Source organism: Salvelinus alpinus, chromosome 5, assembly GCF_045679555.1.
Source record: "Salvelinus alpinus chromosome 5, SLU_Salpinus.1, whole genome shotgun sequence".
NCBI classification, from domain to species: domain Eukaryota; kingdom Metazoa; phylum Chordata; class Actinopteri; order Salmoniformes; family Salmonidae; genus Salvelinus; species Salvelinus alpinus.
Window position 1 is genome coordinate 73,475,881 of NC_092090.1, and position 25,719 is coordinate 73,501,599.

At 41.0% G+C, this 25,719-nt stretch overlaps 1 protein-coding gene across 3 annotated transcripts in view; it reads right to left on the bottom strand.

The window, feature by feature from the left end:
- Positions 1 to 25,719, bottom strand: part of LOC139576753 (MLX-interacting protein-like) — a 50,347-nt gene continuing 24,628 nt past the window's right edge. Inside the window, exons 7-17 of one of the 3 annotated variants that reach the window (XM_071403178.1) lie at positions 24,071 to 24,160; positions 23,777 to 23,871; positions 23,017 to 23,617; positions 22,509 to 22,603; positions 22,292 to 22,403; positions 21,880 to 21,992; positions 21,620 to 21,727; positions 20,945 to 21,072; positions 20,706 to 20,829; positions 20,192 to 20,321; positions 1 to 1,312 (exon numbers count right to left, since the gene is read on the bottom strand). In XM_071403178.1, the coding sequence (XP_071259279.1) occupies positions 1,299 to 1,312; positions 20,192 to 20,321; positions 20,706 to 20,829; positions 20,945 to 21,072; positions 21,620 to 21,727; positions 21,880 to 21,992; positions 22,292 to 22,403; positions 22,509 to 22,603; positions 23,017 to 23,617; positions 23,777 to 23,871; positions 24,071 to 24,160 (1,610 nt within the window). In that variant the 3' untranslated portion in view covers positions 1 to 1,298. Of the gene's footprint in view, positions 4,734 to 15,356; positions 15,810 to 20,191; positions 20,322 to 20,705; positions 20,830 to 20,944; positions 21,073 to 21,619; positions 21,728 to 21,879; positions 21,993 to 22,291; positions 22,404 to 22,508; positions 22,604 to 23,016; positions 23,618 to 23,776; positions 23,872 to 24,070; positions 24,161 to 25,719 lie in introns of those variants that run through there. The other 2 variants (XM_071403176.1, XM_071403177.1) reach the window with 2 other exon arrangements.

A 25,719-nucleotide genomic window follows, 5' to 3' on the forward strand; every position in this document is an offset into this window, starting at 1 on the left:
CTGGGGAAAAAATGTCTTTACTTTGTAGACCAAGAAAGAGAATATTTACAACACTTAATTACTGTATCTCAGGGGGAACAAACATAGAAAGACTTCCAAAAAGTAATCTCATAAATGAAATCTCCTCTAAAACAAAATAGTTAATCCTTGTTTTATAACTTAAACCAGGTCATGATTCTTGACAAAGGAATATTGGAAACTTTCCCCACATAGTAACTGCTTGGCAAACAAAATGTTTTAATGACATCCATCTGCTCTTGTCCTTTTGGAGTCTTTGCAAAGTTCCCTTAGAATGGAACAGAAATAAAACCTTTGATCTGAATGACACTAGATTCATGTTAGTTGGGATTAGCCCACAGAAATGCTGTCTGATGTGGCCAATACTGTACATGGGGCTCAGAATCAGTAACAATAATACAGTCCCCAGTCATAGGATAAAGGGTACTCCACTCGTAGAGTAGCGAAGAGTGCAAACATTTAGGTGATCACAGTTATTGAGACATGTATTAAGGACTCTCGTAAAGCCCATATAGCCTCTAAAAAAATAACATACATTCAGGAAATACAGAACCAATGGTGCTAAATGTGATATAATTTAAAGCAAATTCTGTTGTGCATCAAAGTAATAAATACAACAACAACAAAAAATACTAAATATCACTCTGTATCAGTCATGAGTTACAGTAATAAAGTATATCCATGTATTTGCTGTTCTGAGGTGCATTGCATTTTTTTTAAATTTTACCTTTATTTAACCAGGCAAGTCAGTTAAGAACAAATTCTTATTTTCAATGACGGCCTAGGAACAGTGGGTTAACTGCCTTGTTCAGGGGCAGAAAGACAGATTTGTACCTTGTCAGCTCGGGGATTTGAACTTGCATCCTTTCAGTTACTAGTCCAACGCTCTAACCACTAGGGTACCCTGCCGCCCCTAATAAAAGAGTAGTTTCTCTAAATGCCTCCCACAATGTACCAATGTAGGTCAGGGTTTCTTAGACTAATAAAGGAGAGACGTGAAATTAAAGTTTCTACTTTTGCAATATGACCTATAATGTTTAACTGTATCTTAGACAAATACGATCTGAACTATGAGAAGAGCTATGTATCTTTGACAGGCTAGCATAATGCTGTCATAAGCATACGTTAGACATAAGGATGACTTGATTATAAGAAACAAAAAAAGAACATCATACATATGCTATGTATGTAACCTGTATGCTTACAGTATGGCTGATGCTTTCTTCAGCTTAAAATATCCTGATTGTGTTTGTTTGTTTATAGGGAACAGCATAAAAAGCTCACCAGCGCATCCCTGAGAGAACAAGAAGAAAAAAGCAACATTCACCACATAATGTTTGAATGCTCCTATAGCACAAGGTTTATTTGTTCAAAAGACAATGAAAAGGTAGGCTGCAGCGTGTAAGGTTAAATGTGCTTCACACCTGTCCATGGCCTTTTCCAGGAACCACTCAGAGTCCATTAGTAAAGACATAATTTTCCTTGAGTGAAAAGTGCACCTTTTTCCATGGATAGACTTTGGCTTAACAACACTGAGGATATTAAAGACTTCTTGTATTATTTGAACAGTCCAACCCCCGCAAAAAAGGGTAGAATACCCAGAACGTCTGGCCATAAAAAAACTGGGAAACACTCCCACTTCATGTAAGACAACTGTGCATGAGTTTGAGACCCCACCAGAAGCAAAGGCACATGAGCAGAATGATGATGAAAAAACAGTAGTAAGTAGTTACTGAAGGCTTTCAGAGTACTCAAAGCATACTGCCAATCAGTGCTAAGCCTTTTTTTATAGCCTTTTAAATAACACTCAATGTATCCACACTCACCGTCATACAACAGAGAAAACAACAACAGAACCAACAGAATCTCAGGACGCTACAACTCATTCAAGAGATATTTCCCTTATATGACAAATCATATGCTGTTTTCTTTGTTTCATACCTTAAATAACAATAAGAGCTAAATAAAAACTAAAATACCAAATAAAACGAGCAAGCACGGTAAAACACCTCTGGTTCAACACCATGTTATTTACCTGCCAAAGTGCCTTCAGAAAGTATTCATTCTTATTCCATTTTTCTTTGGTGTGTTACAGCCTGGATTCAAAATGGATTAAACCTATTTTTTTCCCACCCATCTCCACACAATACCCCATAATGACAAAGTGAAAACATGTTTTTAGAAATGTTTGCAAAATTTATTGAAAATAAAATACAGAAATATCTCATTTACATAAGTATTCACACCCGAGTCAAAACTTTGTAGAAGTACCTTTGGCAGCGATTATAGTTGCGCGTCTTTCAGGGTAAGTCTCTGAGCTTTCCGCACCTGGTTTGTGCAACATTTGCCCATTATTCTTTTCAAAATTCTTCAAGCTCGGTCAATTTGGTTGTGGATCATTGCTAGACAACCATTTTCAGGTCTTTCCATAGATTTTCAAGTAGATTTAAGTCAAAACTGTAACTCGGCCTCTCAGAAATATTCACTGTCTTCTTGGTAAGCAACTCCAGTGTAGATTTGGTCTTGTGTTTTAGGTTATTGTCCTGCTGAAAGGTGAATTCATCTCCCATTGTCTGTTGGAAAGCAGACTGAACCAGGTTTTCCTCTAGGATTTTGCCTGTGCTTAGCTACATTCCGTTTCTTTTTTAACCTGAAAAACTCCCCAGTGCTTAACGATTACAAGCATAATGTTGGATTCTAGTTTGAAATATACTTATTAATGTTACCATACTAGAACTTATTGATGACTTTACATGTATAAGGAATGCATATGTTCAGGTCAATAGAGTGTAAGAACTAGGTGTATGGAAAGTTACTGAGTGAGGAAGGGGGAGTGCAGAAAGTTTACATTCTGTCAAAACATGGTATTGTTAAATCTCATGGCTCCTAAAGAGGGAAGCAAACTGCAACAGTCTGGTTCCAGTCACTGATAAGGTAGAACAGCCGTGGAGCAAGAAGGAGTGAGGAATTTGTCCCGAGGTCGGGTCAGATGAATTGACAAGGAACAGTCCTGTTACACACATTATACTTCCATGCCCATGAAGGTTCTAGCAGGAGGCGGGGCCATGACTACACCAGTGAGAGGAACCAATTAAGTCCGGACTTGCAACAGAGATGTATTGGCTGTTTAGATGTGCAAGGAGTTGACTCAGCCTAGTAGGAGTGTATAAATATATGTGCTTGTGTAAACATGTCTTTTGTCTTTGCAGCTGTTTGACCCAGTGGGGGAATAACTTGGTTTTAGCTTTTCCTAGTCGTCTGTTTGAGTTTTTACTCTTTGTTCAGAACCTAAAAATACCCATAACATGATGCAGCCACCACTATGCTTGCAAATATAGAGAGTGATACTCCGTAATGTGTTGAATTGGATTTCTCCCAAACATAACACATTGTATTCAGGACAAAAAGTGAATTGCTTTGCATAATTTTTTACAGTATTACTTTAGTGCCGTGTTGCAAACAGGATGCCTGTTTTGGAGAAGAAAATACAATTCTGTACAGGCTTCCTTCTTTTCGCTCTAATTACGTTAGTATTGTGGAGTAACTACAATTTTGTTGATCCATCCTCAGTTGTCTCCTATACCAGCCATTAAACTCTGTAACCATGAGGTTGGTTTCCTCTCCGGCAACTGAGTTAGGAAGAACGCCTATTTTTACAGATCTACCAATAGGTGCTCTTCTTTGCAAGCCATTGGAAAACCTCCCTGGTCTTTCTGGTTGAATCTGTGTTTGAAATTCACTGCTTGACTGAGGGACCATACAGATAATTGTATGTGTGGGGTACAGAGATGAGTTGGTCATGTTAAAATCATGTTAAACACTATTATTGCACACAGAGTGAGTCAATGCAACTTATGTGCAAATATTTACTCCTGAATATATTTAGACTTGCCATAACAAAAGGGTTGAATACTTATTGAATGTAGACATTTTAGCTTTTCATTTTGAATGAATTAGTAAAAAAAAATATTTTTAACTATTCCACTTTGACATTATGGGGTACTGTGCGTAGGCCAGTGACAAAAAAACTACATTTAATCCATTTTAAATTCAGGCTGTAACACAACAAAATGTGGAAAAAGTCAAGGGGTGTGAATACTTTCTGAAGGCACTGCAAGCCTTAAAACTAATTGGGAGTTCCACCATCAACAGTGTGGCGAGTTACATTAACAAAGAGCAATGTTATTGCTGTGTTCATAATATGCTGCAAATGTTGTTCGGTGTGGTGTGTATTAATCATCCAAAGTAATGCACCGAGCTTGGGTTGTTGACCGCAAAGCCCAGTCGATGTGTAGGAATGAGAGGTCAGTAAGCTGGATGAGGTCACGTATACAAAGACGTATACAAAAGACCACAAACTTCATGTCCTGTTCTAAACGGTAATGAATAGGGTGGAAGACAGAGTAACTTCTTTGGATTACCTTTTAAGGCAAACTAGTGCTGGTACTTTTCCATTCTGTAGTTTCAAGGTCTTTTTCAATCTGGAGAAGTTGGAGTACTTTGTGGTAGAGACCCTCTGTGGAGTGCTGTACCAGAGGGTACTATGACCATGCACTCTATCTGAATCACTCTTCCCCTCCCCTGGAGGTGCGGCTAGGAGTCTGCAAAGTGACTGTGGGTGTTGGTGACAGCCTGGGTGGCTTCCTCAGGCAGAAGGGTGGGGTCAGTAAGGATGGATGTGCTAGTGCTGAACTGTCGGAGAGTGCTCAGTACCACTGGACAACAGAAAGACCAATCAGCTATACATTCATCACAGTTGACATTTTGTGTGACAAGTTACACAAAACAAGTTACAAAAAATATTACTTTTTTCCCTCCATAAAATAATTTATGAAACAGCAGACAAAGATAAAGAGGAGCTAGCATGCCTCTCAGTAAGGCTTCAGATTGTGCATCTGACTCTTCATAATCCTACTTCCAAAAGCATGCTAATCAGACGGTAGTAATATATAGTCGCTAGTAAAAGTCTATGACCCAGGGAATCGATAGAACATCGCTCAGAGATGCACAAAAACTTGCACAAAAACTGTAACACTTGGTGGAAGCACCCTTGGCAGCCATTACAGCTTTGAATCATTTTGAATAAGTCACCAACAAGTCTTAAGGCAACAAATATCCATTGTTTTTGTAAAAATTGCTCAAGTTCAGTAAATTTGGTTGGGAATCATTGATGGTTAGAAATATTCAAACCGTGGCTCTGATTTTCACACAAATGTAAGTCAGGACTGAGACTGGACCATTCAGGAACACTTAACACCTCTTGGAAAGCCAATTCTGGTTTGTCTTTGGCATTACTTTTGTGTAATTGTCCTGCTGGAAAATACAACTGTATCCCAGGGTTAGGTATTCAGAAGACTGTGGCAGGGTTTCTCTAACTTTTTACCTGGGCTTTGCTCCTTTTATATTTATTTTGATCCTGAAAAACTCCCCAGTCCCTGCCGGTGACAAGCATACTCATAACATGATGCTGCCACCACAATACTTAAATACCTTATCCTGGGTTATGGTTTTATTTTTCAGCGGGACAATTACACAAATGTAATGCCAAAGACACACTATGATGGCTTTCCAATAGGTGTTGAGTGTTCCTGAATGGTCCAGTTTCAGTTCTAACTTAAATTTGTTTGAAAATCAGAGACAAGGTTTGAATATTGCTGTTCATCAATGATTCCTAACCAAATTTACTGAGCAAGATCTAATTTGGTCTATTTTTAGATGTAATTTTAAGGCAGCAAAATGTGCAAAGATGTGTATAGACTTTCACTAGGCACTGTAACCTAGTGAACTGAACTGTCTCCAGTGATGATAATCTCTGACGTCAACATCCCTCCCTCTTAGATTGAGTGTGTGAGAGACACAGGTTGAACAAGAGACTGAAGGAGAATGTGTTCCTTCTTGTAAATAAGTGACAGGGAAAATAGTGTGTGAGACCATGTCACATCAGGAGGCAAATCTTTCCTTACAAAGAAAAATGGGGGTGAAATGGACTATTAGACATTCTAAAAAAAAAGAAGTATATCGTACATCACACATACTGTACCATCTAACACCTACAGACAACCAGTCATTCAAGTCAAAATCATAGTGAAATGCTGTAATCAATGGTATTCAATTTTTTTTCAAACTTTTTCAGGCTTACGTGTCTTTTTGTCGAGCAAAATTTTCTGAGGAAAGTAATACACAGAGCACAACAAACTTCGTTGAAATACGTCAAGTGTCCTTATAGGTATATTTGGCATTGAAAATGTGAATCCAGCTGTATAGCCTATTGCCTGTTTCTGTTTACGAGTCTTTTATTAAAGAATGTGAAACAATGTGTCTGTTTGTTGCATTTCGTTAAATCATGCATAGCTGTTCTTTATATGGCCTAAAATAAATGTGTTCATATGGGCAGAAAATTATCTATAGGCTATAGCATACTGAATTTTTATCAGTTATGAAAATAAAACATTTAATGCAGAAAAATGGATCTGGTAAAAGGCTGACATTTGGATGTTTCAGTTAAAACAGACTGTCACATGACTATAGAAATGGAAACATTACAATTTTAGAGACACAAAGTAACAATAACCTATGATTAAAGGGTTAGGCTATACCGTCATCATCATTATTCACATCATTCCAATTCAATCAAGTCACAATTATCGGCTTTGGTATTGACATCAATGAACAGACTTTCCGATTATGAAATTAGGACCGAAGAAATCCACTGTTTACATAAAAAGTCTGCCTTTTCCCCTACATTTTAACAGTCAAATAAGTCAACGTAATATAAGACATCACAAAATCCATTTGGCCTACGTCGTTTTATGTAGTCTCACTATGATGCGGAAAATGTAGGCTATTTCAAAATAATTGAATACCACATTGAGTTGACTCTATAGGCTATTACGAGGTTCAACTTTAAGGCAAGGGCCTTTTTTAAAACTATTTTGATACTCACCTCATGTCTTGATAATGTGAAAGAAATCCGTTTTGAAATCAGTATTTGTCCATATCGCCCATTGTTCCCGTTTTCAATAAAGAAATATGCATGAGAGACTCACAAGACTATAACATTGGAATGTTGTAAAGTGCTGCCCTACCCTGGCTGCCGAGGACACAGGTGAAGCCACTGAATACAATTAATTACAAGGAAATTAAGCTCTTTGCTTTTGAACCCATTTTAAACATGCTATAGGCCTACATTTTTAGCCTGTATAGTTTGGACTATCTTTTTCGTAAAGTATGAGACTTCCATTTATTATAATTTTTTTAACCTTGCATGCAATCACAACAGCTGTTCACTTTACTGTCAAAATTCTGATTCAGCTGATTGTTGAAACAGGGTTCAAGTTGAATGTCTAATTTCACATATAAATGCTTACAGTCTAGAAGATGGCGCCGAAGAGGATGGCTGACGTTTTACACGCCCGTAACCAATTGTGCTATTTTGTTTGTTTTTTTGCTTTGTTTGTAACTTTTTTAAAACTTATTTTGTACATAATGTTGCTGCTACCATCTCTTATGACCGAAAATAACTTCCGGACATCAGAACAGGGATTACTGACCACGAACTGGAAGAAGCTTTTTCCTTTAACAAGTCCGACAAGAAAGATATACTGCTCTCCTGGGAACAGGCCCAGATCCCCGTCATTTGCATGAAGAAAAGGCGGAGGAAAAGAGGACGCAGATCGGGCTGCATTTTGAGAATCCGGAGGCGAGCGAGCAAACTCCCACTGCCATCAATTCTACTTGCTGACATGCAATCATTGGAAAATAAAATTTATGACCTACGATTATGATTATCCTACCAACGGGACATTAAGAACTGTAATATCTTATGTTTCACAGAGTCGTGGCTGAACGACGACACGGATAATATAGAGCTGGAGGGATTTTCAATGCACCGGCAGAACAGAGAAGCTACGTCTGGTAAGACGAGGAGTGGGGGTGTGTGTCTTTTTGTCAATAACAGCTGGTGCGCGATGTCTAACATTAAAGAAGTCTCGAGGTATTGCTCGCCTGAGGTACAGTACCATATGATAAGCTGTAGACCACACTATCTACCAAGAGAGTTCTCATCTAAATTATTCGTAGCCGTCTATTTACCACCACAGACCGATGCTGGCACTAAGACCACACTTAAAAAACTCTATAAGGCCATAAGCAAATAAGAAAATGCTCACCCAGAAGCGGCGCGCCTAGTGGCCGGGGACTTTAATGCACTGTAAGTGCATCAATGACGTCGTCTCAACAGTGACCGCACGTACAGTTGAAGTCGGAAGTTTACCTACACTTAGGTTGGAGTCATTAAAACTTGTTTTTCAACCACTCCACAAATTTCTTGTTAACAAACTATAGTTTTGGCAAGTCGGTTAGGACATCTACTTTGTGCATGACACAAGTAATTTTTCCAACAATTGTTTACAGACAGATTATTTCACTTAGAATTCACTGTATCACAATTCCAGTGGGCCAGAAGTTTACATACACTAAGTTGACTGTGCCTTTAAACAGCTTGGAAAATTCCAGAAAATTATGTCATGGCTTTATAAGCTTCTGATGGGCTAATTGACATCATTTGAGTCAATTGGAGGTGTACCTGTGGATGTATTTCAAGAACTACCTTCAAACTCAGTGCCTCTTTGCCTGACATCATGGGAAAATCTAAATAAATCAGCCAAGACCTCAGATGTTTTTGTTTAGACCTCCACAAGTCTGGTTCATCCTTGGGAGCAATTTCCAAATGCCTGAAGGTACCACGTTCATCTGTACAAACAATAGTACGCAAGTATAAACACCATGGGACCACGTAGACGTCATACCGCTCAGGAAGGAGACACGTTCTGTCTCCTAGAGATGAACTTACTTTGGTGCGAAAAGTGAAAATCAATCCCAGAACAGCAAAAGGACCTTGTGAAGATACTGGAGGAAACAGGTACAAAAGTATCTATATCCACAGTAAAACGAGTCCTGCATCAACATAACCTGAAAGGCCGCTCAACAAGGAAGAAGCCACTGCTCCAAAACCACCATAAAAAGCCAGACTACGGTTTGCAACTGCACATGGGGACAAAGATCTTACTTTTTGTAGAAATGTCCTCTGGTCTGATGAAACAAAAATAGAACTGTTTGGCCATAATGACCATCGTTATGTTTGGAGGAAAAATGGGGAGGCTTGCAAACCGAAGAACACCATCCCAACCGTGAAGCACAGTGGTGGCAGCATCATGTTGTGGGGGTGCTTTGCTGCAGGAGGGACTGGTAAACTTCACAAAATAGATGGCGTCATAAGGAAGTAAAATTAGGTGGATATATTGAAGCAACATCAAGACATCAGTCAGAAAGTTAAAGCTTGGTCGCAAATGGGTCTTCCAAATGGACAATGACCCCAAGCATACTTCCAAAGTTGTGGCAAAATGGCCTAAGGACAACAAAGTCAAGGTATTGGAGTGGCCATCACAAAGCCCTGAACTCATTCCTTTTGGAAATTTGTGGGCAGAACTGAAAAAGCGTGTGAGAGCAAGGAGGCCTACAAACCTGACTCAGTTACACCAGCTCTGTCAGGAGGAATGGGCCAAAATTCACCCAACTTATTGTGGGAAGCTTGTTGAAGGCTGCCCGAAATGTTTGACCCAAGTTAAACAATTCAAAGGCAACGCTACCAAATACTAATTGAGTGTATGTAAACACTTGACCCACTGGGAATGTGATGAAAGAAATAAAAGCTGAAATAAATCATTCTCTACTACTATTCTGACATTTCTCATTCTTAAAATAAAGTGGTGATCCTAACTGACCTAAGACAGGGAATTTTTACACGGATTAAATGTCAGGAATTTTTAAAAACTGAGTTTAAATGTATTTGGCTAAGGTGTATGTAAACTTCTGACTTCAACTGTAGATATCCCAACCAGAAGCCATGGATTACAGGCAACATCCGCATTGAGCTAAAGGCTAGAGCTGCCTCTTTCAAGGAGCGGGACACTAATCTGGATGCCAATAGAAAATCCCGCTATGCCCTGTGGCAGGGCTTGAAAACTATTACAGACTACAAAGGGAAACACAGACGCGAGCTGCCCAATGACCGGAGCCTACCAGATGAGCTAAATGCCTTTTATGCTCGCTTTGAGGAAAGCAACACTGAAGCATGCACGAGAGCACCAGCTGTTCTGGATGACTGTGTGATAACGCTCTCGGTAGCCGATATGAGCAAGACTTTTAAACATGTCAACATTCACAAAGTGCAGAACCAGATGGATTACCAGGACGTGTACTCAAAGCATGCGCGGACCACCTGGCAAGTGTCTTCACTGACATTTTCAACCTCTCCCTGACTGAGTCTGCAATACCTACATGTTTCAAGCAGACCACCATAGTCCCTGGACAAAAGGAACACCTACGTGAGAATGCTGTTCATTGACTACAGCTCAGCGTTCAACACTATAGTACCCACGAATCTCATCACTAAGCTAAGGACCCTGGGACTTAACACCTTCCTCTGCAACTGGATCCTGGACTTCCTGACGGGCCACCGGATAGGCAACAACACGTCTGCCACGCCGATCCTCAACACTGGGGCCCCTCAGGGGTGTGTACTTAGTCCCCTCCTGTACTCCCTGTTCATCCATGACTGCGTGGCCAAACACGACTCCAACACAATCATTAAGTTTGCTGATGACACAACAGTGTCCTGATCACCGACAACGATGAGACAGCGTTTAGGGAGGAGATCAGAGAACTGACAGTGGTGCCAGGACAACAACCTCTCCCTCAATGTGAGCAAGACAAAGGAGCTGATCGTGGACTACATGAAAAGGCGGGCCAAACAGTCCCCCATTAACATCAATGGGGCTGTAGTGGAGCGGGTCGAGAGTTTCAAGTTCCTTGGTGTCCACATCACCAACAATCTATCATGGTCCAAAAACAGGGCACGAAAACTCCTTTTCCCCCTCAGGAGACCGAAAAGATTTGGCATGGGTCCCCAGATCTTCAAAAAGTTTTACATCTGCACCATCAAGAGCATCCTGATCGGTTGCATCACCGCCTGGTATGGCAACTGCTCGGCATCTGTGCGAGCGTTGCAAAATAAATGTACACATACATGTTATTCAATCATTGCACCCACAATGCTCGCGCATGCCAACGAGCGTCTGTGTTGCCAGGGTCTAAAATATAAGTTGCTTCTATTTGTGACGCCGAACGCGATGCAAGTCCTGTCTCACCCATCTCCTCATTGGCTTTTAGAAGCATATACCCACGTGCCATCTCCTCATTGGTTATAACCACATGTGTGATTGAAAGATGAACTGAGGTCGGTCGGGCGGTCGGTTGTGGTAATACACCTTATTATGAAAGTTAGATGCCAATCGCCATATAAAGTCCAAAGAAAAAAAAGATTGGAAGGAGAAGAGATGACTAGAAACGATTCGGTTGACCGTTTAATGTGTGGATTAATTGTCCGAGTAGAGGACGTTGTGCACAGGTAAAAATAACAACTCAACGTTTATATCCCAGGACAAATTAGCTAGCAACAGCAAGCTAGCTAGCTAAATAGGGCAAATTAGCTAGCAACTGCAAGCTAGCTAGCTAAATTGCCATACATATTTAATGCTTTTCGACCTGTTCCCAAATTAATATAATTGTTTCAGAGTTTGTTTTGATATTTCAACCTGCGTGTCGTGATCGCATTTGGTGTGAGGGGACGCAGTTTGGGCATGGTGTGAGGCAAGACCTGAAACCCGACCCAATCATGACTTACTTCAAGCCAGCGGCTTTTAAAGCTTTCACAAAGGTGTTTCCTGGGACTCACAACCGGGGTTGCTTTTTTCACATGAAACAGGCCATTTGGCGAAAAGCACAAATGCTTTCCAAAGTGCGGCAAAAGTACCTCCACGACACCGACTATGCACAAGAGATCAGGGAGCTCGGCGTGCTAGCATTCATCCCGCCGGCTGATGTAGGCGAATGTGTCCACGACCTGCTGGCTACCCGGTTCATTCAGCGCCAGAAATGTCAACTGGAAGAGCTCCTGACATACTTTCAGACAACATGGCTTGCTTATTTGTTGATAAATACATGTTTTATAGTGAATGGTTGGTGTGAATGGATGGTGTAAAAACTATATAAAACAAAAAAACATTGTAGAAACTAGATATAGGCCTAGATATATTATAGTTTGTTTTTAGCCTTGAGCCTTATATACTGTATATACACTGCTCAAAAAAATTAAGGGAACACTAAAATAACACATCCTAGATCTGAATGAATGAAATATTCTTATTAAATACTTTTTTTTTTACATAGTTGAATGTGCTGACAACAAAATCACACAAAAATTTGATTTCCATTGATAATTTATCAACCCATGGAGGTCTAGATTTGGAGTCATACTCAAAATTAAAGTGGAAAACCACACTACAGGCTGATCCAACTTTGATGTAATGTCCTTAAAACAAGTCAAAATGAGGCTCAGTAGTGTGTGTGGCCTCCACGTGCCTGTATGACCTCCCTACAACCTCTGGGCATGCTCCTGATGAGGTGGCGGATGGTCTCCTGAGGGATCTCCTCCCAGACCTGGACTAAAGCATCCGCCAACTCCTGGACAGTCTGTGGTGCAACGTGGCGTTGGTGGATGGAGCGAGACATGATGTCCCAGATGTGCTCAATTGGATTCAGCAGGTCTGGGGAACGGGCGGGCCAGTCCATAGCATCAATGCCTTCCTCTTGCAGGAACTGCTGACACACCCCAGCCACATGAGGTCTAGCATTGTCTTGCATTAGGAGGAACCCAGGGCCAACCACACCAGCATATGGTCTCACAAGGGGTCTGAGGATCTCATCTCGGTACCTAATGGCAGTCAGGCTACCTCTGGCGAGCACATAGAGGGCTGTGCGGCCCCCCAAAGAAATGCCACCCCACACCATGACTGACCCACCGCCAAACCGGTCATGCTGGAGGATGTTGCAGGCAGCAGAACGTTCTCCACGGCGTCTCCAGACTCTGTCACGTCTGTCACATGTGCTCAGTGTGAACCTGTCTTCATCTGTGAAGAGCACAGGGCGCCAGTGGCGAATTTGCCAATCTTGGTGTTCTCTGGCAAATGCCAAACGTCCTGCACGGTGTTGGGCTGTAAGCACAACCCCCACCTGTGGACGTCGGGCCCTCATACCACCCTCATGGAGTCTGTTTCTGACCGTTTGAGCAGACACATGCACATTTGTGGCCTGCTGGAGGTCATTTTGCAGGGCTCTGGCAGTGCTCCTCCTGCTCCTCCTTGCACAAAGGCGGAGGTAGCGGTCCTGCTGCTGGGTTGTTGCCCTCCTACGGCCTCCTCCACGTCTCCTGATGTACTGGCCTGTCTTCTGGTAGCGCCTCCATGCTCTGGACACTACGCGGACAGACACAGCAAACCTTCTTGCCACAGCTCGCATTGATGTGCCATTCTGGATGAGCTGCACTACCTGAGCCACTTGTGTGGGTTGTAGACTCCGTCTCATGCTACCACTAGAGTGAAAGCACCGCCAGCATTCAAAAGTGACCAAAACATCAGCCAGGAAGCATAGGAACTGAGAAGTGGTCTGTGGTCACCACCTGCAGAACCACTCCTTTATTGGGGGTGTCTTGCTAATTGCCTATAATTTCCACCTGTTGTCTATTCCATTTGCACAACAGCATGTGAAATTTATTGTCAATTAGTGTTGCTTCCTAAGTGGACAGTTTGATTTCACAGAAGTGTGATTGACTTGGAGTTACATTGTGTTGTTTAAGTGTTCCCTTTATTTTTTTGAGCAGTGTATATAAAACCATATGCACCAATGTATATATAATATTCTGCCCATACTAACTTATTTTAGGCCATAACTGAACCCATTTCTGTATATACACGCACAATATTCTACCCATGAGCGCTAATGTATATACTATATTTGTAGCCATACGTGATTAAATGAAAAGCACTAAAAACACCTGTCCATGTGAACGAATGTAGGCCAATAGGCTATACAATATTTAGAACCATATGAGTAAACGAAAAGCAGTAAACATACACATTATGAGTCTGTTATTGAAGAATGTGAAATAAACACAATCACGCAATAGGCTACAGATCACTTCACAGCTTCACCAAGAAACTCAACGTATTGTAGCCTCACGCGGATGAAAGAGTAGCGGAGGAAGGAGTTCACTTCTGCTGCAGTGTTCATGGCAAAATATTATGTGTTGCAGTGGTGCTTCGCTTTTTCAGCGGGGACTAACATTTTTATTTTCGCCAACATTTCTGGAACACCATTTTTTTGGCCGGAAATTCTGTAGACCACACCACAAATCTAATGAAACAACCTTAAAAATTGGTACATTTAGATTTTCACATCAACAAATAACCATCTCTCCTATCAAAGTAAAGAGAACCAATATATACAGTGCCTTCAGAGTATTCACATCCCTTTACTTATTCCACATTTTGTGTTACACACTGAATTTAAAATGGATTAAATTGAGATTTTGTGTCACTGATCTACCCACAATACCCCATAACGTCAAAGTGGAATTCATTTTGTAGAATTTTTTACAAATTAATTAAAGCTGCAATATGTAACTTTTTGGGCAACCCAACCAAATTCACATAAAAATATGAGTTATAGATCTGTCATTCTCATTGAAAGTAGGTCTAAGAAATGGTAGATCTGTTCTATGTGCATTATTTCTATGCTTCCCATTCTTAAGTTTTGTTTTTGTTACTTTCAGTTTTGAACACCAGCTTCAAACAGCAGAAAATACAATATTTTTGGTTATGGAAAATATATTTCATAGCCATTTAGATGGTAAAATGATTCTCTACACTATACTTACTTGTTTTGTCACAAACTGAAATTAGGCGAACTATTAGAATTTTACCGGGTAATGGTGGAATGATTTCTGCATAATACATCTTTAAAAATGAAAAGTTGAAATGTCTTGAGTCAATAAGTATTCAACTACTTTGTTATGGCAAGCTTAAATAAGTTCAGTAGTAAACATGCGCTTAAGAAGTCACATAAGTTGCATGGACTTGTGTGCAATAACAGTGTTAAACATGATTTTTGAATGACTACCTCATCTCTGTAGCCCACACATACAGATAATTGTAAGGTCCCTCAGTTGAGCAGTGAATTTCAAACACAGATTCAACAACAAAGACCAGGGAGATTTTCCAATGCCTCGCCAAGAAGGACATCTATTGGTAGATGTGTAAAAAATTATTTTACACTTTGGATGGTGTATCAATACACTCAGTCACTACAAAGATACAGGTGCCATTCCTAAATCAGTTGCCAGAGAGGAAGGAAACTGCTCAGAGATTTGAGGCAAATGGAGATTTTTAAACAGTTACAGAGTTTAATGGCTGTGATAGGAGAAAACTGAGGATGGATTAACAACATTGTAGTTACGCCACAATACTAACCAAACTGACAGAGTGAAAAGGAAGCCTGTACAGAATAAAAAATATTCCAAAACATGCATCCTATTTGCAATAAGGTACGACAGTAATACTGCAAAAAATGTGTCAAAGCAATTAACTTTTTGTACTGAATACAAAGTGTTATATTTGGGGCAAATCTACAACACTGAGAACCACTTCATATTTCAAGCATGGTGGTGGCTGCATCATGTTATGGGTATACTTGTCATGAGCAAGGACTAGGGAGTTTTTTTGGGATAAAAATAAACAATAGAGCTAAGCACCAGCAAAATCCTAGAGGAAAACTTGGTTCAGTCTGCTTTCGAACAGACACTGGGAGACAAATTCACCTTTCAGCAAGACAATTACCTAAAACACAAGGCCAAATATACACTTGAGTTGCTTACCAAGACGACATTGAATGTTCCTGAGTGGCCTATTTACAGTTTTAACTTTGAAAATGTATGGCAAGACTTGAAAATGACTGTCTAGCAATGATCAACAACCAACTTGACAGAGCTTGAAAAATGTTACAAAGAATAAATGGGCAAATATTGTACAATCCAGGTATGCAAAGCTCTTAGAGACCCAAAAACACTCACAGCTGTAATCGCTGCCAAAGATGATTCTAACATGTACTGACTCAGGAGGTTGAATACTTATCTAATCAAGATACAGTATATTAGTGTTTAATTTTTCCATATAAAACAAATCATCTTTGAATTTTTCTTCCACTGACATTACAGAGTATTGTGTGTGGATCATTGACAAAAAAAACAATTCAATCCATTTGAATCCCACAATGTAACATAGCAAAATGTGTAAAAAGTGTGAATACTTTCTGAAGGTACTGTACATTTATTTACTCAATACACATGAAAGGTTTGGACACACCTACTCATTCAAGGAAGGATTTTTCTTTATTTGTACTATTTTCTAGATTGTAGAATAATAGTGAAAGCATCAAAACTATGAAATAACAGTCATATGGAGTCATATAGTAACCAAAAAAAAGTGTTGAACAAATCAAAATATATTTTATATTTGAGATTCTTCAAGGAAGCCACCCTTTGCCTTGATGACAGTTTTGCACACTCTTGGCATTCTCTCAACTAGCTTCATGAGGTAGACACCTGGAATGAATTTCAATTAACAGGTGTGCCTTGTTAAAAAGTTACATTTGTGGAATTTCTTTCCTTCTTAATGTGTTTGAGCCAATCACTTGTGTTGTGAAAGGGGTGGTATACAGAAGATAGCCCTATTTGGTAAAATACCAAAGTCCATATTATGGCAAGAACAGCTCAAATAAGCAAAGGGAAACGACAGTCCATCATCACTTTAACTTCTCTAGGATAGTGGGCAGCATTTTCACGTTTGGATGAAAAGCATACCCAAATTCAACTGCCAGCTACTCATCCCCAGAAGATAAGATATGCATATTGTTAGTAGATTTGGATAGACAACATTCTGAAGTTTCTAAAACTGTTTGAATCATGTCTGTGAGTATAACAAAACTTATTTAGCAGGCGAAACCCCGAGGACAAACCATTCAGATTCTTTTTTTTTTGAGGTCACTCTCTTTTCAATGGGTTTTCATTGGGAATACAGATTTCTAATTGACCTTCTTGCAGTTCCTACCACTTCCACTGGATGTCAACAGTCTTTAGAAATTGGTTGAGGGTTTTTCCTTTGTGTAATGAAGAAGTACGGCCATTTTGAATCAGGGTCACTTGTTGTGTCCTGTTTGTTAGAGGCGCATGACCAGAAGGCTAGCTACAGTTTGTTTTAATCCTGTTTTGAACACAGATCATCCCGTCTTCAATTTTATCGATTATTTACGTTAAAAAATACCTAAAGTTGTATTACAAAAGTAGTTTGAAATGTTTTGGCAAAGTTTACAGGTAACTTTTGAGATATTTTGTAGTTACGTTTCACAAGTTGGAACCAGTGTTTTTCTGGATCAAACGCGCCAAATAAATTGATATTTTGGACACAGATCATCCCGTCTTCAATTTTATCGATTATTTACGTTAAAAAATACCTAAAGTTGTATTACAAAAGTAGTTTGAAATGTTTTGGCAAAGTTTACAGGTAACTTTTGAGATATTTTGTAGTCACGTTTCACAAGTTGGAACCAGTGTTTTTCTGGATCAAACGCGCCAAATAAATGGATATTTTGGATATATATGACGGAATTAATCGAACAAAAGGACCATTTGTGATGTTTATATTGGAGTGCCAACAACAGAAGCTCGTCAACGGTAAGGCATGAATTATATTTTTATTTCTGCGTTTTGTGTCGCGCCTGCAGGGTTGAAATATGCTTCTCTCTCTGTTTAATATGGTGCTATCCTCAGATAATAGCATCGTTTGCTTTCGCCGAAAAGCCTATTTGAATTCTGACATGTTGGCTGGATTCACAACCAGTTTAGCTTTAATTTGTTATCTTTCATGTGTGATTTAATGAACGTTTGATTTTTATAGTAATTTATTTGAATATGGCGCTCTGCATTTTCTCTGGCTTTTGGCCAAGTGAGACAGTAGCGTCCCGCCTAAACTCAGATTTTTGTATATAAATATGAACTTTACCGAACAAAACATACATGTATTGTGTAACATGAAGTCCTATGAGTGTCATCTGATGAAGCTCATCAAAGGTTAGTAATTAATTCTATCTCTATTTCTGCTTTTTGTTACTCCTCTCTTTGGCTGGAAAAATGGCTGTGTTTTTCTGTGGCTATGTACTGACCTAACAATCATTTGGTGTGCTTTCGCCGTAAATCCTTTTTGAAATCAGACATGTTGGCTGGATTCACAACAAGTGTAGCTTTAATTTGGTGTCTTTCATGTGTGATTTCATGAAAGTTAGATTTTTATAGTAATTTATTTGAATTTGGCGCTCTGCATTTTTACTGGCTTTTGGCCAAGTGGGACGTTAGCGTCCCACATATCCCAGAGAAGTTAAGACATGAAGGTCAGTCAATATGGAACATTTCAAGAACTTTGAAAGTTTCTTCAAGTACAGTTGCAAAAACCATCAAGCGCTATGATGAAACTGGCTCTCATGAGGACCACCACAGGAAAGGAAGACCCATAGTTACCTCTGCTGCAGAGGATAAGTCCATTAGAGTTAACTGCACCGCAGATTGCAGCCCAAATAAATGTTTTACAGAGTTCAAGTAACATACACATCTCAACATCAACTGTTGAGAGGAGACTGCATGAATCAGGCCTTCATGGTCGAATTGCTGCAAAGAAACCACTACTAAAGGACACCAATAAGAAGAAGAGACATGCTTGGGCCAAGAAACACGAGCAATGGACATTAGACTGGTGGAAATCTGTCCTTTGGTCTGCTAAGTCCAAATTTGAGATTTTTGGTTCCAACCACCGTGTCTTTGCGAGATGCATAGTAGGTGAATGGATCATCTCCGCATGCGTGATTCCCACCATGAAGCATGGAGGAGGAGGTGTGATGTGTGGGGGTGCTTTTCTGGTCACACAGATGGTGATTTATTTAGAATTCAAGGCACACTTAACCAGCATGGCTACCACATCTTAGTGGGGTTATCATTTGTTTTTCAACAGGACAATGACCCAACACACCTCCAGGCAGTGTAAAGGCTATTTGACCAAGAAGGAGAGTGATGGAGGGCTGCATCAGATGACCTGGCCTCCACAAATCACCCGACCTCAAACCAATTGAGATAGTTTGGGATGAAATGGACTGCAGAGTGAAGGAAAAGCATCCAACAGGTGCTCAGCATATGTGGGAACTCCTTCAAGACTGTTGGGAAAGCATTCCAGGTGAAGCTGGTTGAGAGAATGCCAAGAGTGTGCAAAGCTGTCATCAAGGCAAAGGGTGGCTACTTTGAAGAATCTAAAATATTTGTTGTTTAACACTTTTTTGGTTACTACATGATTCCATATGTGTTATTTCATAGTATTGATGTCTTCACTATTATTCTACAATGTAGAAAATAGTCTAAATAAATAAAAACCCTTGAATGAGTAGGTGTGCCAAACTTTTACCTGGTACTGTATATATTTTTATTATCTTTCTCAATAACGTTAATATATTGTCCTATGAAATAATACGTACTCTGGTTCTCCCCCTGAAAGAAAATGTTTTATTTTGCGATCCCACTGCAATTCCATTTGAATAACACTGCTGTAATGGAACCATTTGCCAACTGCCCCTTCTCTATCCACCTCCTCACTGTCCTACTCTGACGCTTCAGCTACAGGAAGACTGATTTGCAGGAAAATCATGGGGGAATCTTGAAACCATTTAATTGAAAACATTGAGTGGGTGTGTGTCTGTGTGGATTTTTGGTTTTATTATCCTTGGCTCAGGGGTTAAGTTTAGGGTTACAATTAGGGTTAGGGGTTAGGGTTAGATTTAGGAGTAAAGGTTAATGGGAGTCAATTGTTTAAAACAAACGTGTGTGTGGGCTTGTATACTATCCTCGTGGGTACAGTCCCCACAAGGATAATAAAACAAGGAAAATTATCCCTCGTGGGGACATTTCCCAGGTCGCTACAACGACAAAGGCTATTTTAGGTTTAGGGTTAGCATTAGTGTTAGAATTAGGGTTAGGTGTTAGGTTTAGGGGTTAGGATTAAAGTTAGGGAAAATATAATTTTGAATAGAAATCTATTTTAGGTCCCCACAATGACAATAAAACATATGCTGTGTGCGTGTGTGAGAGAGAGTGAGAGGTTTGGGGCATTGAGTGTAGTCTACTCACTGGGCCTCAGCACATGGAGGGAGCAGTGACGGTCCAGCCATTGCAGTGTGGTCTCACACAGCTCCCCTTTGCTTGTGGTGGAGACAGTCCCATTGAAGGACTCAAACAGGGGTTTAATAATGATGCTGAACTAAGGATGGTGGGTCAAGGGTCAAACACACACTATTGAGGGAACAGATCCAAAGTTGCATCCAATTTCAATCTCAGAAGACATATGAACGAACCTCTCTGGCAGAAAGGACCTCAGATGTACTCAGATGGCTCATGGTATACAGTCCTATATTATACTACTTCATTTTCTACAGTCGTAACCTTTCACAAGTCCCCCTGAAACCTTTTCCGACAGTCAAAAATGATAGCTCTTCTTTGCCTATATACAGCATCTAATCTAGCCATCTGACATAAATTAAATACATATTAAAAGTAGCCTGATTGAATCTTATATCATTATGACAAAGTCATGTTAAATGCAAAAGTCATGTTAAATGTCAGTGATAAGGGTAAAAAAGGATACGATCCAAAACTTCCAGTTCTGAAGGGTGCGGCTCTTCACGTACTCATCAAACTTCTCCCGCATGTGGTCGAATCGGTGGCGTGTGATGGGCACACCTGTAGCAGGCAGCTGCTCCTGACACACACTGTGGCACAGCAATAACACACAGATCAGATTACTATGTCATGTATACTCGTACTCAAACTGTGTCCTGAACTCGTCTACTCAGATAAGAGAGATAACAGTGAGGCAGTACATACTTTATGGAGGCATTGACCTCCTCAATCTCCTCCCGTAGCCTTTTGGTCTCCTCCTGCATCTGTTGCCTCTCCTGCTGCAGCTTCCTTATGTACTCCACTGTCTTCTGCAGCGTGCCTGCATTACTGATCTGGTATCAAACACAACAAGAATAGGTGGCGATATTGGAAAGGTCATGACACGTCGTCAACTGCTGGAGCATTCAACAATGTGTGGGTATGTATCATTCTTTCATGGCTTTACCATTTCAGACAGAAGATGTGATATATTACCTGTAAAAGAAAATTAAACCATGGGTGCTGTTTACATTTCACATTAGAGAGGTGTTAAACAATGGAAGTGTTAATGAATTTACCTGCAGAAAAAGCATAGAACCATTCACACAGCCCCGATAACTGTATTTGGTTATAGGGCTTTTAATTTACAATGGGTTTTTTACCCCCTACCCCCTTCATATATATGCAAAATCTGGTATAGAAAAGCAGGCATGGTAAATGTGTGGGATTTTGGTCTGTGTATGAAAGGGATACTATATTTGTACCCTGTACCTGAACATAATAGGATGTGCAAACACTATGCTTCTGAACTGATCTTTAAATAAAAGCCATCAAAAGCTAGATCTGGAAGATATTAGTAGGAGGACTCAGTAGACAGATGACAGACAGACATGGCTTTACATTGGACTGGGACTTGAGAGCAGGAATCAGGCTGCACAGCATTTTGAAGCCAATGTTGATGTTAAAGCGCCTCTTCTGTTCAGCAGTGATATGGGTCACCCTACGGCTCTGGAACAGACAGGGAGAGAACAGACACACACATAATCAGAATGATTAGTCTGCAATGCTTCAACGGCAGGCACACAACACTGGACCTGCTTGAAAAAGCTGGAGTCATACACAGACAGAGAATAGTAGGCAGGAGGGTGGGCTGTTGTTACCTGGTTGGACTCGTTCTTGGAAAGGGCAATGCAGCTGCTGTGTGGAGACTGAGGACTGGAGACCTGCTCTGACCCACACAGTGACCCCTGACCTGAGCCACGGTCCTCATGCCCTGGGAGACACAAATTATCCACACTTACCAAAAACCATCATAACAAAGACTGCTACACCAGTGAGCACCAACTCACATTAAAGACAATTCATTCATTTTATGGGAAGCAGATCAGTACTGTAAACATTCCAAAACAATGTGTATGAATGTGTTACCATGCCACATCCTGTATGCACATGTAGAGCTAATAGATTGATAGCTTAGGTTTGACAGGAGGAAAGCACCCTGTGACACATGACTGAGTTTAGTGTACATACATATAAAAAAAAAAGTAAGGGCCTGGCGTATGTCACTCTCACCAGTACTTGTGGAGGGTTCTTGTTTCTTGCGGTTGGAAGAGTAGGTCTCCTCTTTAGGGATAATGAGCTGGGGAGACTTCGGAGTCTGTGGAAGGATGTGAAATCCAGGAGCCTGAGATAGAGGGATGCGAAGAAATAAAACACAAAGTAAATGAAAACGATCTTAATTAAAACAGTTGAATGCAAAGGGGGCGGTTCAGAGCAGACCGGGTCTTACCCTTGATAGGCTGGAGGAGCCGATTACCACGCCAGTTGAGGGAACCACATTTGCTTTCAGGGCGGTTGGAGTAACAATCACTGCACTGGTATGCCCTGGGACAGCAAAACATCATCTGTCAGGGCCTTTGACATTAAAACCACAGGGTAAATGCTGACTCTCTCATGTATTTAATGTCTAATATTGAGCCTGGATGTCATTGATGATCTTTGCTAGGATCATTTCGGCTGAATCGCCTACAAACATTGACTAGTTTTCATTTAGTTTTTCATTACAATAGTGACTGACTATATAATGATAGGCGGTAGCACCACCTAGTGGTGAGATCAGACAGCTCTAGTGGAGCAGTAATCCCCCACTTCAATAAATACTATTGTTTCTAATGTGGTCGTTTTTTTCTGGGTAGCACCAGCTAGGCATGTATCAATTCAATATTACAATTTATATTAAATCAATCCACCATTCTTATTCAGCAACAGTTAAACCTTTTGGGATGTGATTAACTCACCTGTTAGGATGAGGTGAGACGAGGAGATGGCAGGAACAATCCTTTGCACACGGCGTGTCTTTTTGTTGGAGCAAGAGGGCTGGATGGGTCTGGGCAGGGCGAAAGTCTGGGGGTGTTGTGGGGTGGCGGCAGGTGAGGGTGCCAGGGGCTGGAGGGGTGGTGGTGGAGGTGCCCGGTTTAGGGAGCTGAAGTCAGAGCCGTGACTGAAGGTGGTGGCAGCATCACTGGGTATAACAGTGGAGGTGGTTGTATGTGTGATGACAGATGAGGGCGGGGAACCGTCCAGGCTTGTGGCATCGTCTAGGGGTGGGGGGGCTACTAGTGTTGGGGTGGCAGCACCCTGGCAGGGCTGGGTGTGCCGCACTGTGGGAAGGGCTGAGGGTTGCATGAGGGAGGAGCCTCCAGCATGAGCACTAGAGGGCACCGGCCCAGAGAACAGAGGCATGTAGTTCTGTACGTAAGAGGGGCTTCCACTGGTCCCACTGGTTTGATTGGACATGAGGGAGGAGATAGTCAGGGGGGCTGGGGAGGCGATGAGTCTGTGGTCATGACTGGCGGACAGGAGGTCAGCTGAGAGGTGCATGGAGGAGAGAAGCTGGCCCTATCAAGTCACAAGGACAAGAGCAAAGATAGCACATTTATAATGTTATCAGCTAGTAAGATGTTGTGAAAACATCTAAGAATAAAAGGCAGGTGTGTTAGGTCTGGGGGTGTGTTTGGGTTGAGGTTCACAGGGACCGGGCCAAGGGTTGGGGTTTACCTGGGATTGAGAGCTGCTGCTGTGTAGAGGAGTGGCAGATGAGGCAGTGAGGGAAGCAGAGGGGAAGATGGGCTGACGGAGGCTGTGAAATAAGTCTGGAAGAAGAGTCTCTAGGTTAGTTAGAATTAGTATAACATTCACTCTACCCTCATAAGTGTTAGGATATGCCACCTGCTGTATTACACTTACCGTATGAGAGTAACATGGTGCTCCAGGGACCTGTTAAAGAGTTGGTGCACTGTGCAAGTGACATTATTTAGAGTTTGTCGTTGTGGCAGAGTGCATTGTTATTACCTTGTAATTGCTCATAGGAGTCCATGAAGTCCAAGTTGGGCTGTAGGGGGATGAGTCCAGGCTGGATCATGTCTGCGTTCCCTGCATGAGCTATGGGGAACATGGATGGGGTGTGAATAAAAAACAGACTTTTCCTATAGATCTGGTTGGAGGAAGGTTTGGGTGGATCTGAGTAAATAGAAAAAGGCTTGGTGTATGGCAGTGCTATTCAACTGTCGGCCCGCGGGCCAGATCAGGCCCGTTTATCAATTTAGAATGGCCCTTTGATCAATTCTGAACATTAATAAAAAGAACAGCCAAAACAATCCCCCCAAAATCCAATGTTAAGTGCCAAAAGGAGCCCTCGTTCAATATTCTCCAATGGGAGAATCTGTTTTCCTGTAGTCCCAACCATTAAGTGCTGTCAGTCAATATCACCCAACATACAAGTCTGTTTTCCCGCCTATTGGCTCTTTCACCGCAGATGAGATCACTACACTGCCTGATACAGCAGAGCGTGATTTGAGTTTAAAAAACATCAGACTCAGTTGTGGCTATCATAACCTTTATCCGATCAACATCTAGCCTGCAACATCGCTTGTTTCGTAGTCTGCTGAGCATCATGATCTACTTTACATACATTTTCCCACATTTTGTTGTGTTACAGACTACATTTTAAAATGGAGAAAATGTAGATTTTGTGTCACTGATCTACACACAAAACCCCATAATGTCAAACTGGAATTATGTTTTTAGAAATGTTTACAAATTAATAAAACATTTACAGCTGAAATGTCTCGAGTCAATACGTATTCAATCCTTTTGTTATGGTAAGCCTAAATAGGTTCAGGAGTAAAAATGAGCATAACCACCCTGCAGGCCAGAAGCATACCACCCTGCATCCCACTGCAAGCTTGCCTCTGAAGATAAGCAGGGTTGGTTCTGGTTGGTCCCTGCGTGGAAGACCAGATGCTGCTAGCAGTGGTGTTGGAGGGCCAGTAGGAGGCACTCTTCTCTGGTCTAAAAAAATATCCCAATGCCCCAGGGCAGTGATTGGGGACATTGCCCTGTTTAGGGCATCATCTCTCAGATTGAATGTTTAACATGTGTCCTGACTCTCTGTGGTCACTAAAGATCCCATTGCAATTATTGTAAGAGTAGGCGTGTTAACCCCGGTGTCCTGGATAAATTCCCAATCTGACCATCATGGCCAACTAATTATCCCCAGCTTCCAATTGGCTTATTCATCCCCCTCCTCTCCCCTGTAATTATTCCCCAGGTTGTTGCTTTAAATGAGAATGTGTTCAGTCAACTTCCCTGGTAAAAATATAGAACAATAAATTGCATGGACTCCGTGTTCAATAATGGTGTTTAACGTGATTTTTAAATTACTACCCCATCTGTACCCCACACACACACACACAATTATCTGTAACGTTCCTCGGTCGAGCAGTGAATTTCAAACACAGATTCAACAAAGATCCAATGCCTCGCAAAGAAAGACCACCTATTGGTAGATAGGTAAATAAATAAAAAAGACATTGAAAATCCCTTTGAGCATAGTGCAGTTATGAATTTAACACTTTGGATGGTGTATCAATACACCCAGTGACTACAGATACAGGCGCCTTTCCTAAATCAGTTGCTGGAGAGGAAGGAAACAGCTCAGG